The sequence below is a fragment of the Mastacembelus armatus genome, chromosome 3, assembly GCF_900324485.2.
Source record: "Mastacembelus armatus chromosome 3, fMasArm1.2, whole genome shotgun sequence".
NCBI classification, from domain to species: domain Eukaryota; kingdom Metazoa; phylum Chordata; class Actinopteri; order Synbranchiformes; family Mastacembelidae; genus Mastacembelus; species Mastacembelus armatus.
Window position 1 is genome coordinate 23933079 of NC_046635.1, and position 17613 is coordinate 23950691.

The 17613-nt window shown below is 39.7% G+C and overlaps 3 protein-coding genes across 3 annotated transcripts; 1 reads left to right on the forward strand and 2 right to left on the reverse strand.

Annotated features, from left to right (window-relative positions):
- The first annotated feature begins 2945 nt into the window (after nucleotides 1-2945).
- LOC113122511 (cytochrome c oxidase subunit 5A, mitochondrial-like) lies at nucleotides 2946-5363 on the forward strand. The gene is made up of 5 exons (XM_026293918.1): nucleotides 2946-3101; nucleotides 4314-4430; nucleotides 4559-4680; nucleotides 4936-5058; nucleotides 5233-5363. Exons 1-4 carry the CDS (start codon nucleotides 3029-3031, stop codon nucleotides 5047-5049), a joined length of 426 nt encoding a protein of 141 aa, XP_026149703.1. The 5' UTR covers nucleotides 2946-3028; the 3' UTR covers nucleotides 5050-5058; nucleotides 5233-5363.
- Nucleotides 5364-8601: 3238 nt separating this feature from the next.
- LOC113122484 (high choriolytic enzyme 1-like) lies at nucleotides 8602-9994 on the reverse strand. Its single transcript, XM_026293873.1, has one exon. The coding sequence runs from the start codon at nucleotides 9379-9381 to the stop codon at nucleotides 8602-8604; it is 780 nt and encodes a 259-aa protein (XP_026149658.1). The 5' UTR covers nucleotides 9382-9994.
- Nucleotides 9995-12467: 2473 nt separating this feature from the next.
- Nucleotides 12468-14168, reverse strand: LOC113122483 (high choriolytic enzyme 1-like). Its single transcript, XM_026293872.1, has one exon. The coding sequence runs from the start codon at nucleotides 13553-13555 to the stop codon at nucleotides 12776-12778; it is 780 nt and encodes a 259-aa protein (XP_026149657.1). The 5' UTR covers nucleotides 13556-14168; the 3' UTR covers nucleotides 12468-12775.
- Between the last annotated feature and the right edge of the window lie 3445 nt (nucleotides 14169-17613).

The following is a 17613-nucleotide window of genomic DNA, read 5'->3' on the forward strand; positions in this document are numbered from 1 at the left end:
AGAAATAATAGTTTGATTATACAACATCCACTCAGACTTTCTTTTCCACAATGTACATAGTGCTTCTTAAATGTCTTTACTGATTTAGATTACTTGTCTTGTTTTACTCATCACTCTTTTTTTTAACTCTTGTATAATATGAATTTTAGGTACACCTTGTTTGAAGATGTCTTCTCCCCATGTCGATATTCTGGTGTTGTCCATGTAAGGCACACCATGCATTCATCAGTTGAGATGTTGTAATGCTACATGATAAGGCCACAGTGATTTGCTGTGAATATAGTGAACATAGTGCCGTTTACAGCTTTTAACCAAGGCCATTGTTTAAATATGTTGTTTAATGTAGATGTGAAGCTGCTCAAATCTTATTGACGTAGTAGATACTAGATACTTATAAGATACTACCAGGATCTTATAAGGATACACGGATGCTCAGTTAAGTATATGATCCATTGGAATGATAAATATGATCTTTTTGCTCATGACTCCATTGATAGAGCAGTATTAAAACAGATGCCATAGATGTGATACATTTAGAACACATAGACACAATGATTGAATACTGGATTTATGCATTCTAATTGAAAAAGGCTTATACTTAATATGTATATTATAAGGTTCCCTGTCTGTATAAAATCTTGCATTCGTATGTGATTTGAACAGTATTATTGATGAACTATTGTTACATCATCAGACAGATAATGGGCACTAACTATAACTGACTTATTATTGATGATTATAATATACTGAGCTTTGCTACAAGTCATAGTTCAACAGTAACCAATTCAACTGTTAGTCAAAGTTAAGTGGGTGCAACAACCCCTTCAAATACCCAGCCAGACTGCTTTACCCATGATTCAACCCTAGCAGCATCAAGTAGTGCATTAAGTCTGTTATGCATGTCCATCTGCTGCTAGAAAATGATGAATAATTCATTTATCCAGGCAAAAATATCCTAACATTGCAACTGCATGCTACATATGTAGGCCGCACAGAGGAAAGGCCAATTTTTATCTGCAATAGTGCCACTCTTATTGTTTCATGTCTCTCTACCTTTCCAGACTGTGACCGTCACTGTAAATGCCAATAAAACCATTATAACTATAGAACCACACTGAGCTTCTTTCCTATTTTAATGGCACTAGAGAAAAAAGTGCTTGTAGTCATGGTATGGTTTCAGAATTACAAGTCATTAGGTTTATTTAATATTGAATTGTAATAACAGTCCCCTTAGCTGGTGAAGTAAGTTGTTTTTTATGAACTCAGTACCTATTCCAAATAATTTTTATGTAAGTACATGTTTATATCTAAAATAATATGCAAAGGCTGGCTAAGAGAATTAGCTTCAAATCATCACTTCCACAAAATCGCTTAAAAAAAAATCCAGCACAATTATGCAGGTCAGATATGCAGTCCCTTTGTGGTATAAGTACTATATTGTGTAACATTAGCAAAAAGATATGTGATTAGGTGACTGGTATCATTTCATTTTTCAAATCCTCCTGGACACTTGTTTCTTCAAAAAAGGCAGAATATCACAATTATAGTCTTTATTCTACTTACGTTGAATTTTCTAATTTGTATCAGAGGTGACTGGTTCATCTGACCAGCTGACAGATGACATAAGTGATGGTTTGTCAATGGTCTTCAGTCAGTCTTCATCTTCCACACAGTCACATTACATATTTTTAGATAAAGCAACCAGTGTGTCACAATCACTGCAGCTTTTTCAACTTGCACAGTTTATGTAGGTGATATATATATTGGTAAGAACTAAGGGAATACAAACTAAAGGTCATATAAAGTTATACTACTAACTCAAGAACATGTATCTTGTACTGTGCTGTTCCACACTGAAGTCAGAAAGCTTATACTGCTATTTAAGGCATTTTGGACCTGGAGCTAAATGGCTAAAAATGCAATGTCAACACAAATATTTCAACCACCATTGTGGAGCAGGCATTGAAGAAAATAGAACACAGAAAAAGAGAGCGAGGCAAGAAAACAGAGAAGGAGAGGTACAGGAGGACATTATACTAATGGACGTCTACTGTGGTGCCCTGGGCTTAGGGAGGATTAGCGTTTACCACGTCACTAAGAACACACACTCTCTCTCTCTCTCTCTCAAACACGCACACGGAAACACACACATTCCAACTTCATTGATCAACACATAGGTACCAATCCTGCCTTGATTACATTAATTGCACTGCCCCTACATACATATTATTTGTATGTATATATGCAAAGTTAATGACATTATTAACATTAAAAATCCTGGTAATTTGTGGTTTATTAAATAGAAAAGTATTTCCTCTAAAATTTTATGATTTCATGGTGTCGGAATGAAATTTTCCTGTAATTGTTCTGCACCTGATCTGCAGGTTGTGTGAGTGAACGAAACAGTGTATTTTTCTAATACAAGTGCGCCCTCTGCTGGTTCATGTACTACTTTTTTTAAAATTTATTTGTTCATAATTATTTCACAAATTTAAATTCAGCAAATTTATCAAAACTTTGTTTTACTGGGTTTCTGTTTCAACTGGTGACTATTTCATCTAAGTGAGGCACCTTTTTTTCATATAAAATTCAGTTGTGTGTCTAAAAACTCAAGAGTTAGAGTTGAATAAAGCACAGCTATGTGTAATCTGGTCACCCACTGCTTTTAAGGCTCAGAATAACTGAGCGTGTTCTCAGTGAAGATGGTGACTATCCATTTTTTTAATAATGCCATAGTAGAACTAATTGCATTCACTCTGTGTAACACATTCATTCTGCTAATGGTGAATCGAGTGACAGACGTTGGAGTAAGCAGAATAATACAATATGCAAGAAACAAATATTAAAAACGACCTTTACAGGTTTGCATAAGGCAGAGCAGCATGTGGTCAAACGGACCAATCAGCAGGCTGGACGTGGTAGCGCTCGGCTATCTCCGGCAGTCACATGACCGTCGTCGGCGTCCTTCGCTTGTTCGTCCGCCCAGTCTCCCTCTAGCATACAGCACGGTTAACTGCCCTGCGGTACCATGTTCCGAGCCGTGTTCCGACTGCCAGTCACAGTGGCCCGGAGCCTGGCTCGGTCACAGCCCAGCTACTCAGGTAGGACTGTCCGTTCCGTACCTGCTTTAATAATAAAAATGACTACTGTTGCTCGGCTAGCTGCCTAGCTTAGCTACGGCTGCGTGTGTGTGTTTATGTGTGGCTTAGTGTAGGGTGACATTGAATTAATTTTGTGAGTGGCTAACTTTCTGGTTTTGAAATGAATATTCTCTTGTATTTTCACCTTTCATTCAGTATATAATTCAAATGAAAAGGCGCGAAATACGCTTTAGCGTAAAAGTCACGACCTTGTGATGACCCTCCTTATTGAAGAGTGTCACTGGCCGCAGTGTATACGCAGCTGATAGCAATATGTTATACCGCTATAACTCAGACTATCTACAATATATGTTTATATAAAAGTACATATATACTTTTTACACAAATTTGCATCTATTTAATGTGTAATCTGATTCAATGCTACTGTTCTTGCTATGCTGGTTAGGTGTATGTATTTATGCAGATAAGCTGCTATTCACTGTTGTATTGTTTTTTTCAAATGTGATTTAAGATCATTTGATTGTGTCAGTGTGATGGTGTTGATATGTTGTACAGAAAACAATGTAGTTAGGATGATGTGAATCCCTGTTTATATATATATGTGTGTGTGTGTTTGGATATCATGTTAATATGTTGCTGTGAAATAAATTAAGAACAGCACTTAAGCACTCCTACATGTCTTACTATAGAAATGCACTTCCTGTTCTGTTTAATACAGTTGTTGATCAAAGAAGGGTGTGGGAGATCACAGAAGGGTGAATTGTAAAGTATGAACTTGCATGTTAAAAGGCCTATGATAAGATAAGATACATTTTATTAATTCCAGAGGGGAAATTCAGGATGCATGGTTTAAATGCCTACAAACATGTCTTTCCCTTTTTTAACAAAAATGTTTATAGATTAGATGAAATGTTGCCTCACTCACTGACTTAAAATGAGAATATTTAACTTAGAATATCATGACTTAAAAGGTTTTTGAATACACAGTTTTTTTCCAAGCTCAGTTCTTCCTTTTGATGTGAGGTTATCACAGTTAGACTTAGTAGATTCATAAAATATTAATATTGTGTATTTTGATGTCACTGATACTGTATCAGACACGTATACTGTATACTGACATGAATGGAATTAGGTTAATAGATAAAAATGGTTTGTGTCATTGTTCTTGCCTAGTCCAGGTATCACATGGGCAGTGTCTTTTACGTTTTTCAGCTCCATTGGCTTCCAGATGTTACTCCCATGGCAAGGTGGAGACAGATGAGGAGTTTGATGCCCGCTGGGTCACTTACTTCAGCAAGCCTGACATAGATGCTTGGGAACTGAGGAAAGGTGACTGTGTGCATTTATCATTTCATAGTTGGGTCAATGTTATGGCTTTAGTTTGGGTTAATTTGAGAATAATAACCTTCAGTCACAATGTTAATTTTTGGTAATATCACTGCTTCTGTAACCTACAGGCATGAATACCCTGATTGGCTATGACCTGGTACCAGAGGCTAAGATCCTGGATTCAGCACTAAGAGCTTGTCGGAGATTGAATGACCTGGCCAGCGCTATCCGCATCCTTGAAGCTGTCAGGGTGGGTGACAGTGCCTCTTTGGATTTCCATAACCGTTTCATTAAATTTTGTCGGAGAGTTGGTACACATCCAGAATGACAACTTGAAATAGAATGACCAAGAAAAAAATATGGGTGAAAAGAAAATGTGACACCCCTAGAGGAAGATTATTTACTAGATCATATTTTTTAAGACAGTTACTTAACTGCTCATTGCCAGTGTTGAAAGTATTGTCTATGATAAAAAGCTTATCATTTTAGTTTTTCTGTGTTGCAGGACAAAGCAGGCCCTCATAAAGACATCTATCCCTACCTGCTTCAAGAACTGAAGCCTACCCTGACAGAACTTGGCATCTCAACACCAGAAGAACTGGGCCTTGACAAATTATAGGCAATCAAGGTAAGAGTGTGTATCATACTCCTTCTAAGAATAGATTGACGCACAAGTAGTTATATAGTCCAACACTAATTTATACCCTGAATGTGTATGCTGGCCTCCGCAATGCCATATTGTGACGTATATTGTGTATTACCTTCATGAGGCTGAAAAGATCTTTTGTTCCTTTTTCCCCAGGTCACTTGATATATTGAGAGATGAACTCTACTGATTCTCTCCTGTCAAGAATGTCTATATTGTTGATTCAATACATACTCTCCTGTTGTGTACAAAATGGTGGACTTAATAAAAAAATAGTAATTGAAGAATGTGGGTTAGTTTTTGTTGCATTGAATGATAAATTGCAGAGTGGTTTCAGACCTCTAAGATAAGGGACTCTTTTCACTGATGATGCACTCACTTTCATTTTTCCCAGCTAATATTAATGGTTCTTAAGGGCTTACTAGGCTACTTACAGAGAGTGGACACTTTTCTAATGTCACTATTAACACAATGCTTCTCCTGCTGTGAAAATATACATAAACCAACTATGACCAATTTAAATTAATATCAGTCACTACATAACGCTGGTCTGGCTATAAATGGTGTAACTGGTCAAATATTTATGCTAATTTCAGATGGGAACGGATAGGAAAAAAATAGAATCAAAGTAAGCACTACACACAGATGACAGTGCTTTTGATATTAGAAGGTTGGTATCACATTTCTGCATTATAACGCCACATAACAGTAACATAATCATGACATAGTTTGCTTCCATCTAGTGGCAAGTGCAGTGCGAAACTTCCAAAACAGGCTTGAATTCATTGTTATAATATCCTCAATGCAAAATGCAGCCCTTTTGGCCTTCTCAGGTACCAATAATAACAATGACTCTGTTATTCTATATTAGTATATTACATGTTCACTATCAAGCGCAGCATTTCAGGACCATCAGCAACATCCTGGCTGTATTTTAATTTTTTCTATGTGCATATGTCAGGGTTGTAACAACTTGCAAGCGACAAATATGTATCACAAATAATTGTAATTATGTTATAAAGTATAATAGTTAATGTATCACAAAGAAAACTAAGGAAGTCCAGCTCTGTCCTGGGCTGTCCTCTGGACTCAGTGAGGGAGGTGGGGGACAGAAGGGTCCTGGCTAAACTAACATCTATGCTGGTCCATGAGTCTCACCCTCTGCAGGAGGCCCTGTCTGCCCTGGTGAGCAACTTCAGTGACAGACTGATACCCCCTCGCTGTGTGAAGCAGGAGAGATTCTGCAGGTCTTTCCTTCCTGCTGCTGTCAGACTCTACAATGAACATGACTAACACTGTACATTTGTCATCAATCTGCTGTGATCAAAATGAAATGAATGAAAGGTGTCCTGGGTCTTCTCTCGACCAGTCTTTGTCACTTTGTCAGCCGGTCGGTGCATGTTCCGAGTCATCGCTGCCCTGCCGCCTTGTTTGGGCAGACTCCGTCCTGCCAATGTCCTGATCGAACCATATTCCGGCCTGATGGAGGATGGATGTTTTGACAACCCCGTCTTTTTATGTGTTTGTTTCAACAGTTGTTTCAACTTGAATTAAAAGGTGAGTGGTTACGGTGCGGACTCCATGTGCACAATTTGACAATTTGCCACTTCTCTGTACCTACTGCCCAAAAATAATTTCAAAAAGTTGAACCTCAGCAGCAAAGTGGCAGAGTCTGCCAATTTGGAACTAGGCGACTGTAGACTACTGGCAAATGTTTTGCATCAACTTTAAGGACTTGAACAAATCACTGCTACTCTGTACTACTCTTATTATTCGATCCTGTTTCATGTTTGTCCAAGCAGAGAGTTTTAGTTGTGAATCTACAAAGGTTTATGCCTGTTACACCTGTATAAAATAAATGTGGCTATAATAACTTCCCATGCTCAGGAGACTAATAAGGAGTCAGCCCAGGCCTATCATGAACTGGTGGAGAGCGTCAGTCAGTCTGTGTTATGTTCCTGATTGCTTCATATTGAAAGGTTGGTATCACATCTCTGCATTGTAAGGGCATATGAGTGTAACATAATCATTAAATACTTTGCTTCCATCTAGTGGGGAGTTCTTGTGCAGTGTAATCCTTCCAAAAGAGGATTGAACTGATTTTTAGCATAATATCCTCAAAGCAAAATACAGCTCTTTTCCACATGATATTATTGGCCTTATGTGTGATAATGGGAAAGGCTCAGGTGACAAAATTAACAATGACTCGGCACTATTCAAATCCTGCTAAATCTTAGCAACCACAACTGCCTGGACCCTTAAAGTGAAGCACTTTGAAGTTCAGTCATCATAAATTTAATTATTTCAACCTGTGTATTCCAACATATCTCCTGTGAAAATGTTCTTCCAATTTTTCTGAGTTTATAAGAAATGTCCTGAATTCATGGCAGATAGAGTTGGCAGGCTGTGGTAAGAAGTGCCAGATGAAGATGAAAAAGGATGCGATGAACATGCAGAAGCTGCCTCTCACTGAGGTAAACAGAAAAAAAAGGATTAATTGTCTGTTCAGATGTCACTCTGAGAGGCTGTTAGTGTTCCTATTACTTTGCAGTAGTTTACACCAGGAAAACCAGTTCCAGCTGGAAGATTTGTCTTCCTGTGCTCTGTAAGCGCCTGCTGGAATTTGCAACTTTGTGCCAGGCTCAAATTATGTACATTTTTTCAGGAACACACAAGTAGTTGAACAATAAAAAGACTCATTTTGCATTTCATTGCACACATTTTAGGTCTGTACATTTGTAGAAAAGTGGTGATAGAAGCTAAATTCTATAACTCTGATAGAATACATAGTAGCATTTCTTTTTTTAATTTAAAAGTTTTGTTGCAACAACCCCAAATAAAAAACAAATTGATACAGTCACTTTGCCTTATCTTTATTTTAGGCATGTGAGACTCATTTATTCTCTTGCCTGAGAGTAACTGGATCTGTAATCCTTACCGTTAGTTACAGATATCAAAGTAGCTTTGATTAAATACTGAAAAGGGGAAACTTAAAAACTGGACATTGCTGCATTTGGCATCAGCTTTGGTTATCAGTTTTATTTCGATCCAATACTTTCATATATGATTGTATCTAGGAGTCACACCTGAGAACAACTGACCATCTTTCCAGGGTGGACCCCACCTCTCACCCAGTGTTGGCAGGGACTGACTCCAGCTCTCTCCCCTCATGACCAAGGGAAGTGTTTTGGGTAATGATGGATGGAAATATGTCAGTGCTGCCTCAGTTTATTACCTGTGCAGTATATTTAGTACCACATCCTAACATTTGCTCCAAATTTGTAAACTTCTAATACTTTGGAGATCATTTTAAAATCCATCACATTGTTTAGTGAACACATTTGAATAGTGAAAAGGTTTTTAGCAACAACCACAGATAAAATAAATGACACAACTACCAGTCATTGCTCATTATTGCTTTATTAAAGACATTTTAGGACCGTTTATTCTGTTGTCTACTGTAACGTACTTTTGATTGTTTACTGAAAAAGTTTGACTTTGTTGCATCTGGCATCAGCTTTGTCATTAGCAGCCGTAGAGCAGTTTGATCCTCGTGATGTCCCACTGGGAGAAGCCATTTCTCTGACCAATTGGGACATTGGGGTTAGGGATGGGGGTGATGGTGTCCATCCCCTGGATGGAGAAGGCTGTTCTTCCATAGTGCATGATGGAGGAGTAGTCATAGGGAGTGTTGAGGTTATTGGTGTCCTCCTTGTTGAAGTTGTAGGCATTCTGTGGGGCGATGTTCTCCCAGTTGATCCTGACGTAGCTGTCGCGGTCGCTCCTGCTCTGCTCGTGCTGGAAGCCCAGGCCGTGGTTGAGCTCATGCTGGATGATGCCTTGGTAGATGCAGCCCTGCCTGTTGAGAGAGAGCACCTGTTTGCCCCCAACTCTGCCCAGAGAGCTGTAACATCCAGACAGGTTCTCGATACTGATGTAGTCGTTCTCGTTCTGACGGGGGACGAAGCGGATGCAGGTTGTGCTGCGGAATGCGTTCATGGCCTGGCTGATGACTTGCCTTTCTGAACTAGTGAACTCACTGCTAATGGTGTAGGGGATCGTCACCAAGCCATTGGAGCCTTTCTTCCACCGGCAGTTCTGGTAATAGCATTTCAGGGCGTTTCTGGTTCTGGGAACCAGCATGTCCCCTTCTAGCAGGATCTCATTGGTACCATTGTTGGTCATCAGAATCTGGGTAGTGATGTCAACGGTATCTGGGTTTTCTTCTCTGCTTCCTTCCTGGAGAGGATGAGCCTGAGAAAGGCCAAGCAGGAGCAGCAGCAACAGGCCTGCAGGGGCAGTCATCTTCACGGTCAGTCTGGAGGCTGTGTAGCTGTGGAGAGCTGCTGTGGAGAGACTCTGTGATGTCTGGTTCAGTTCAGTCCAGGGTCTTTATACTCTCCTCTACAGGTGTGTCTGCAGGAGGATTATGGGTTGGGGTCCACACAGCTAGGCCTAGGTAAACCTCTGAAGGGAGGGCCCCATGGACAAACCTATAGTTTAAACAGGGTTTGTTATGACTGGTCATTAGATGGAAGGCCTGAGTTAATTTACCAAGTGAGGTATGTTTAACCAAACGTCTTACATATTATTCAACCAATTCAATTCAGTATAAGTACATTTTTGATAAATTTGTCAATGCTTCAAATGCATTCTTCATTGTTTTGAACTTTGGATCACTGATTGTGCTTCTAATGTATAACCCTTAATTATAACCAGTTAATTAATATATCAGTCAATCGCCTCAGAAATAATCATCAACTATCTTAATTAATGGTTATAATCATTTACTTGGTTATTTTTTCAACGAGAAAAGCAATTTCACATCATGAGTCTGATCTTATTGAAATGTTGAGGATCATTTTTAGCTTTTTGATAATGATTGCAAAATAGTTAATTGAAACAGATTATAGCTATGTGACTACATACACGTTCGAATGAGCGTGATTCCTAATACAATTGCTAGAATGCTTATGCTTAACACACAGGCTTTAATGCTTTAATGCTATTGGCTTTACAACCGTCTGAATGAAAAAAATTGTATGTTGCAAGAAAAACAGATGATTGTTATTTTCTTTGAAAAATCAGATCCTTGGCCGTGTAACATCAGTGTAACGTTTATACATGACAGACTTTGAATGTGAGGTGATCTCTTGAAATACCTACTGTACATAAAGCTATGTGACTACATACACGTTCGAATGAACGTGATTCCTAATACAATTGCTAGAATGCTTATGCTTAACACACAGGCTTTAATGCTTAGATATTCAAAAAACATGTTGGTCCATCACAGCCTCTACACTCTTTCACAGGTTGGTTTGATTGTGGCACTGGATGAAAAGTTTTCACCAGAGTTATTAGGATTCATCCTCTGGGAACAATGGCTGTCTGTAGAAAACCGACTGACATTGCCAAGACCGGTGCCGTGCTGCTTAGATTGTTAAAAAAAGTTTGGTAAACTGATATTCTGAAATATGTGCAGAAGCTTCTATTGGCTTTACAACCGTCTGAATGAAAAAAATTGTATGTTGCAAGAAAAACAGATGATTGTTATTTTCTTTGAAAAATCAGATCCTTGGCCGTGTAACATCAGTGTAATGTTTATACATGACAGACTTTGAATGTGAGGTGATCTCTTGAAATACCTACTGTACATAAAGCAGGCATATAGAAGAAGGATAGGAAAAAATAGAATCAAAGTAAGCACCTCACACAAATGACAGTGCAGTTGATATTAAAAGGTTGGTATCAGATCTCTGCATTATAAGGACATATTAGAGTAACATAATTATTAAATACTTTGCTTCCATCTAGTGGAAGCACATGGACTCACTAGAGTCAGTACAATGCTTCCAAAAGAAGCTTGGTTCCATTTATATCATAATATTCTTAATGCAAAATACAGTCCTTCTCTTCAGGACACTGGACCCTACATCTTATAGTGGGAAGAGTTCAGGTGACAATAATGACTCTGTGCTATTCTATGTTAATGTATTATGTGTTTTCTATCAAGTGCAATGTTTCGCTATATGAACATGATCAATGTGCTGACTGTATTTTAATGTTTTCATATGCATGTATCAGGGTTGTAAACAGCTGCAGGTGACAAATACAATTATTAATTGAATGATTTGATTGATGAGGGATCAGCACACACATGGAGTTGGAGGGAAGCACATTTCTGTGTTTCCAGAGCAGATGATATCTTGGACACACCAGCTGGGTAAGATGGAGTGTGTTTCTCAGAGAAATATGGTGAATGAAGGTGAGAATTATTTGTTTTTACCTGTTTTTTCCCTTTCAGGTCCAGGAAGAAGCTGTCCCTCACTCTTCCAGACCATGATGATGGTGAAGGTGAGGGGTCAACAGTGGTCGCCATATACAACTTACCTCACACTCCAACAGGTACACACAGAAAGTGAACAGCAGGATAGGTATGTTTCATACTTTCACATCGCTCTTATGTGGAAGCACAAAACAAACATTACCTTAAAATATGTCATCATAATTACAAAACATAAAAAATCCCCAATCTTCTAATTTTGACTCCTTTGTCATTTCTCATCTGCCCCTCTACCAATAATCAGTTGTTTGTAATTTTGAATGCATTGTCATCTCATGTCTCTACCAATAATTTGGTGTTGTTTTTTACTGCCTTTTCATTTCTCATATGTCTCTATTAATAATCAGATATGTCATTTTAACTGCTTTTTATCTCATTTCTATTAAATGAATTAATTCTCATTAATTTCCACCTAGTTAGTGGTGACCGAGCTGGTGAGGCCAAAAGAACTGTTCATTCGTTTTTTTGGCTCATATAGGTTTGTTGGTTGTTTTATATGGTGTCAGTGGTGCTGAGAGTCCTGTTATGGTACAAGGAGGTCTGACTTGTTTGCCTCCAATAGCCTTGTATGTTCTTGTGGTTTGGAGGTGGCTGTGTGGCTTGTACAAGGAGGTCTGACCTGTTTTGGTTTCAAAAGGCCTATTGGTGGTTGTGCATTGGAGTGTGATGAGTTTGGAGCTGCTAAGAGGCCAGTCTGTTGTGATGCTAGGTCTGACTATTGTTGCTTCAATAGGCCTGTTGGTTGTGGAGCTTAGAGGTCTGACCTGTCTGTTTTGGTTCTGATAGGCCTATTGGTGGTTGTGTATTGGAGTTGGATGGGTCAGCAGTGTTGAGAGGTCTGTTGCCTGTTGTGGTGCTTAGAGGTCTGACCTGTCTGTTTTGGCTTCAATAGGCCTGTTGGTGCAGGGAGGTGGTTATGATGGTTTTGCTCCATCTCTCTCTCTCTTTTATTCTTTCCCCTCTCACTCCTTGCTTGAACTTTGACCTCACTGGCTGCATGGGTGTCTGTCCAAAAAGATAAGACACTAACCTGCAATATGTCAGTGCTGCCTCAGTTTATTACCTGTGCAGTATATTTAGTACCACATCCTAACATTTGCTCCAAATTTGTAAACTTCTAATACTTTGGAGATCATTTTAAAATCCATCACATTGTTTAGTGAACACATTTGAATAGTGAAAAGGTTTTTAGCAACAACCACAGATAAAATAAATGACACAACTACCAGTCATTGCTCATTATTGCTTTATTAAAGACATTTTAGGACCATTTATTCTGTTGTCTACTGTAACGTACTTTTGATTGTTTACTGAAAAAGTTTGACTTTGTTGCATCTGGCATCAGCTTTGTCATTAGCAGCCGTAGAGCAGTTTGATCCTCGTGATGTCCCACTGGGAGAAGCCATTTCTCTGACCAATTGGGACACTGGGGTTAGGGATGGGGGTGATGGTGTCCATCCCCTGGATGGAGAAGGCTGTTCTTCCATAGTGCATGATGGAGGAGTAGTCATAGGGAGTGTTGAGGTTATTGGTGTCCTCCTTGTTGAAGTTGTAGGCATTCTGTGGGGCGATGTTCTCCCAGTTGATCCTGACGTAGCTGTCGCGGTCGCTCCTGCTCTGCTCGTGCTGGAAGCCCAGGCCGTGGTTGAGCTCATGCTGGATGATGCCTTGGTAGATGCAGCCCTGCCTGTTGAGAGAGAGCACCTGTTTGCCCCCAACTCTGCCCAGAGAGCTGTAACATCCAGACAGGTTCTCGATACTGATGTAGTCGTTCTCGTTCTGACGGGGGACGAAGCGGATGCAGGTTGTGCTGCGGAATGCGTTCATGGCCTGGCTGATGACTTGCCTTTCTGAACTAGTGAACTCACTGCTAATGGTGTAGGGGATCGTCACCAAGCCATTGGAGCCTTTCTTCCACCGGCAGTTCTGGTAATAGCATTTCAGGGCGTTTCTGGTTCTGGGAACCAGCATGTCCCCTTCTAGCAGGATCTCATTGGTACCATTGTTGGTCATCAGAATCTGGGTAGTGATGTCAACGGTATCTGGGTTTTCTTCTCTGCTTCCTTCCTGGAGAGGATGAGCCTGAGAAAGGCCAAGCAGGAGCAGCAGCAACAGGCCTGCAGGGGCAGTCATCTTCACGGTCAGTCTGGAGGCTGTGTAGCTGTGGAGAGCTGCTGTGGAGAGACTCTGTGATGTCTGGTTCAGTTCAGTCCAGGGTCTTTATACTCTCCTCTACAGGTGTGTCTGCAGGAGGATTATGGGTTGGGGTCCACACAGCTAGGCCTAGGTAAACCTCTGAAGGGAGGGCCCCATGGACAAACCTATAGTTTAAACAGGGTTTGTTATGACTGGTCATTAGATGGAAGGCCTGAGTTAATTTACCAAGTGAGGTATGTTTAACCAAACGTCTTACATATTATTCAACCAATTCAATTCAGTATAAGTACATTTTTGATAAATTTGTCAATGCTTCAAATGCATTCTTCATTGTTTTGAACTTTGGATCACTGATTGTGCTTCTAATGTATAACCCTTAATTATAACCAGTTAATTAATATATCAGTCAATCGCCTCAGAAATAATCATCAACTATCTTAATTAATGGTTATAATCATTTACTTGGTTATTTTTTCAACGAGAAAAGCAATTTCACATCATGAGTCTGATCTTATTGAAATGTTGAGGATCATTTTTAGCTTTTTGATAATGATTGCAAAATAGTTAATTGAAACAGATTATAGCTATGTGACTATATACACGTTCGAATGAACGTGATTCCTAATACAATTGCTAGAATGCTTATGCTTAACACACAGGCTTTAATGCTTAGATATTCAAAAAACATGCTGGTCCATCACAGCCTCTACACTCTTTCACAGGTTGGTTTGATTGTGGCACTGGATGAAAAGTTTTCACCAGAGTTATTAGGATTCATCCTCTGGGAACAATGGCTGTCTGTAGAAAACCGACTGACATTGCCAAGACCGGTGCCGTGCTGCTTAGATTGTTAAAAAAAGTTTGGTAAACTGATATTCTGAAATATGTGCAGAAGCTTCTATTGGCTTTACAACCGTCTGAATGAAAAAAATTGTATGTTGCAAGAACAGATGATTGTTATTTTCTTTGAAAAATCAGATCCTTGGCCGTGTAACATCAGTGTAATGTTTATACATGACAGACTTTGAATGTGAGGTGATCTCTTGAAATACCTACTGTACATAAAGCAGGCATATAGAAGAAGGATAGGAAAAAATAGAATCAAAGTAAGCACTTCACACAAATGACAGTGCAGTTGATATTAAAAGGTTGGTATCAGATCTCTGCATTATAAGGACATATTAGAGTAACATAATTATTAAATACTTTGCTTCCATCTAGTGGAAGCACATGGACTCACTAGAGTCAGTACAATGCTTCCAAAAGAAGCTTGGTTCCATTTATATCATAATATTCTTAATGCAAAATACAGTCCTTCTCTTCAGGACACTGGACCCTACATCTTATAGTGGGAAGAGTTCAGGTGACAATAATGACTCTGTGCTATTCTATGTTAATGTATTATGTGTTTTCTATCAAGTGCAATGTTTCGCTATATGAACATGATCAATGTGCTGACTGTATTTTAATGTTTTCATATGCATGTATCAGGGTTGTAAACAGCTGCAGGTGACAAATACAATTATTAATTGATTGATTTGATTGATGAGGGATCAGCACACACATGGAGTTGGAGGGAAGCACATTTCTGTGTTTCCAGAGCAGATGATATCTGGGACACACCAGCTGGGTAAGATGGAGTGTGTTTCTCAGAGAAATATGGTGAATGAAGGTGAGAATTATTTGTTTTTACCTGTTTTTTCCCTTTCAGGTCCAGGAAGAAGCTGTTCCTCACTCTTCCAGACCATGATGATGGTGAAGGTGAGGGGTCAACAGTGGTCGCCATATACAACTTACCTCACACTCAAACAGGTACACACAGAAAGTGAACAGCAGGATAGGTATGTTTCATACTTTCACATCGCTCTTATGTGGAAGCACAAAACAAACATTACCTTAAAATATGTCATCATAATTACAAAACATAAAAAATCCCCAATCTTCTAATTTTGACTCCTTTGTCATTTCTCATCTGCCCCTCTACCAATAATCAGTTGTTTGTAATTTTGAATGCATTGTCATCTCATGTCTCTACCAATAATTTGGTGTTGTTTTTTTACTGCCTTTTCATTTCTCATATGTCTCTATTAATAATCAGATATGTCATTTTAACTGCTTTTTATCTCATTTCTATTAAATGAATTAATTCTCATTAATTTCCACCTAGTTAGTGGTGACCGAGCTGGTGAGGCCAAAAGAACTGTTCATTCGTTTTTTTGGCTCATATAGGTTTGTTGGTTGTTTTATATGGTGTCAGTGGTGCTGAGAGTCCTGTTATGGTACAAGGAGGTCTGACTTGTTTGCCTCCAATAGCCTTGTATGTTCTTGTGGTTTGGAGGTGGCTGTGTGGCTTGTACAAGGAGGTCTGACCTGTTTTGGTTTCAAAAGGCCTATTGGTGGTTGTGCATTAGAGTGTGATGAGTTTGGAGCTGCTAAGAGGCCAGTCTGTTGTGATGCTAGGTCTGACTATTGTTGCTTCAATAGGCCTGTTGGTTGTGGAGCTTAGAGGTCTGACCTGTCTGTTTTGGTTCTGATAGGCCTATTGGTGGTTGTGTATTGGAGTTGGATGGGTCAGCAGTGTTGAGAGGTCTGTTGCCTGTTGTGGTGCTTAGAGGTCTGACCTGTCTGTTTTGGCTTCAATAGGCCTGTTGGTGCAGGGAGGTGGTGGTGATGGTGTTGCTCCATCTCTCTCTCTCTTTTATTATTTCCCCTCTCGCTCCTTGCTTGAACTTTGACCTCACTGGCTGCATGGGTGTCTGTCCAAAAAGGTGCATAAATATATATGTTAACATGCCTAAGTGTCTGCATGACTGTCTGCATGCATAAAGATGTCTGTCTGTGTCCACATCTGTGTTGGCAGTTGCTGGAAAATGAAGCGTCATGAAATTGGGAGGACACTAACCTGCTTTGGCTGCTGGATGGTCTGATAAAGATTCCAGATTGACCACATCTAGATTCAGAAGGACCATGAAAACTGATCCTGGAAGGTGAGTGACAGCCTAAGCTAAAACTTAACCTGCTCGTGTTAGTTGTTGGTTGTGACCGCTCTGGGAAGCCTGGTTTTTATCCAACATTAACCATGTTAGTTGATGTTCTGGATAAAATTCCAGTTAAGAAAATGATGTTGCACTAAATATTTTAAAGGATCTTCTAGGTGCATGTGCAGTGATGAGCACCAACCAAATCTCAAGTCTTGCTTCCTTGAGACTGAAGAACCCAGCGTCCAACAAGCACTGGCTGTTGAACACCACCATGCCTCTGCTCGTCTCTGTCTGAAGTCTTACAGGGGGAGCAGTTTAGCTGCTGACCATCAAACCACCATCTTCTGGAGCTGGATTATTGTCAGGACTCTAGACACCCTTCTAAGGGAAGTATTGTAGAGTCTGTTTTTGTCTTGTGTTCTAGACAGTAAGCAGCCTAGTTACTAACATCTGAACTAGTCTTCCAGATTAGCATATGCGGCCTAAATCAGGATGGTGATAGTCTTGGGTTTCATGATTCTGTCTGTCCAAATTGGTTTGAGACTGGCTTTTCTTTGCTTTATGTTGTTACTTTAATGTTAAGAATAGTTTTGTCAATCATCACCATCCAAATTCTAATAGAAATCCAATGTTGGTTGTACTTGAGGGTTCAGTCTCAGTCTCTGCACTGTCTCTTTGCCAAGTTTCCCTCGCAAGCAGAAACTCAGTGTCTGGTGATGTCAAACTTTGCGTTTCATTTCCAGTCTCTTGGGGAGGCCTCCCAACGGGGGATCGTATCCCACCCCTGTAAAGCGTTCTGTCACTGACACTCGGATTTATCGGTTGATGTACCAGCCAGCACTAGGTTTCTATCGTTGGGGAGCCGCCTGGGTCAGTAGGTCTGTTGTGTTGTTGAACATTGAAGGGAGTTGGGTGAAGAGGACAGCACTCATCTCTCTTTCACTCATGTGTTAGAGCTGCATTAAAAACTGTGGAAACTGACTTGTTTTGTTGAAAATTAGGAGTTTGAGATAGTGTACAGGACTACAGCTTAGCTGAGCTGAGTCTTTCTGA

Excerpts from the sequence above, each read along its gene's own strand:
- LOC113122483 (XM_026293872.1), bottom strand. The coding sequence starts at position 13,555 with ATGACTGCCCCTGCAGGCCTGTTGCTGCTGCTCCTGCTTGGCCTTTCT.
- LOC113122484 (XM_026293873.1), bottom strand. The coding sequence starts at position 9,381 with ATGACTGCCCCTGCAGGCCTGTTGCTGCTGCTCCTGCTTGGCCTTTCT.
- LOC113122511 (XM_026293918.1), top strand. The coding sequence starts at position 3,029 with ATGTTCCGAGCCGTGTTCCGACTGCCAGTCACAGTGGCCCGGAGCCTG. Across the intron at positions 4,431-4,558 it reads TGCTTGGGAACTGAGGAAAG|GCATGAATACCCTGATTGGC; the intron begins GTGACTGTGTGC and ends TGTAACCTACAG. Across the intron at positions 4,681-4,935 it reads GCATCCTTGAAGCTGTCAGG|GACAAAGCAGGCCCTCATAA; the intron begins GTGGGTGACAGT and ends TCTGTGTTGCAG.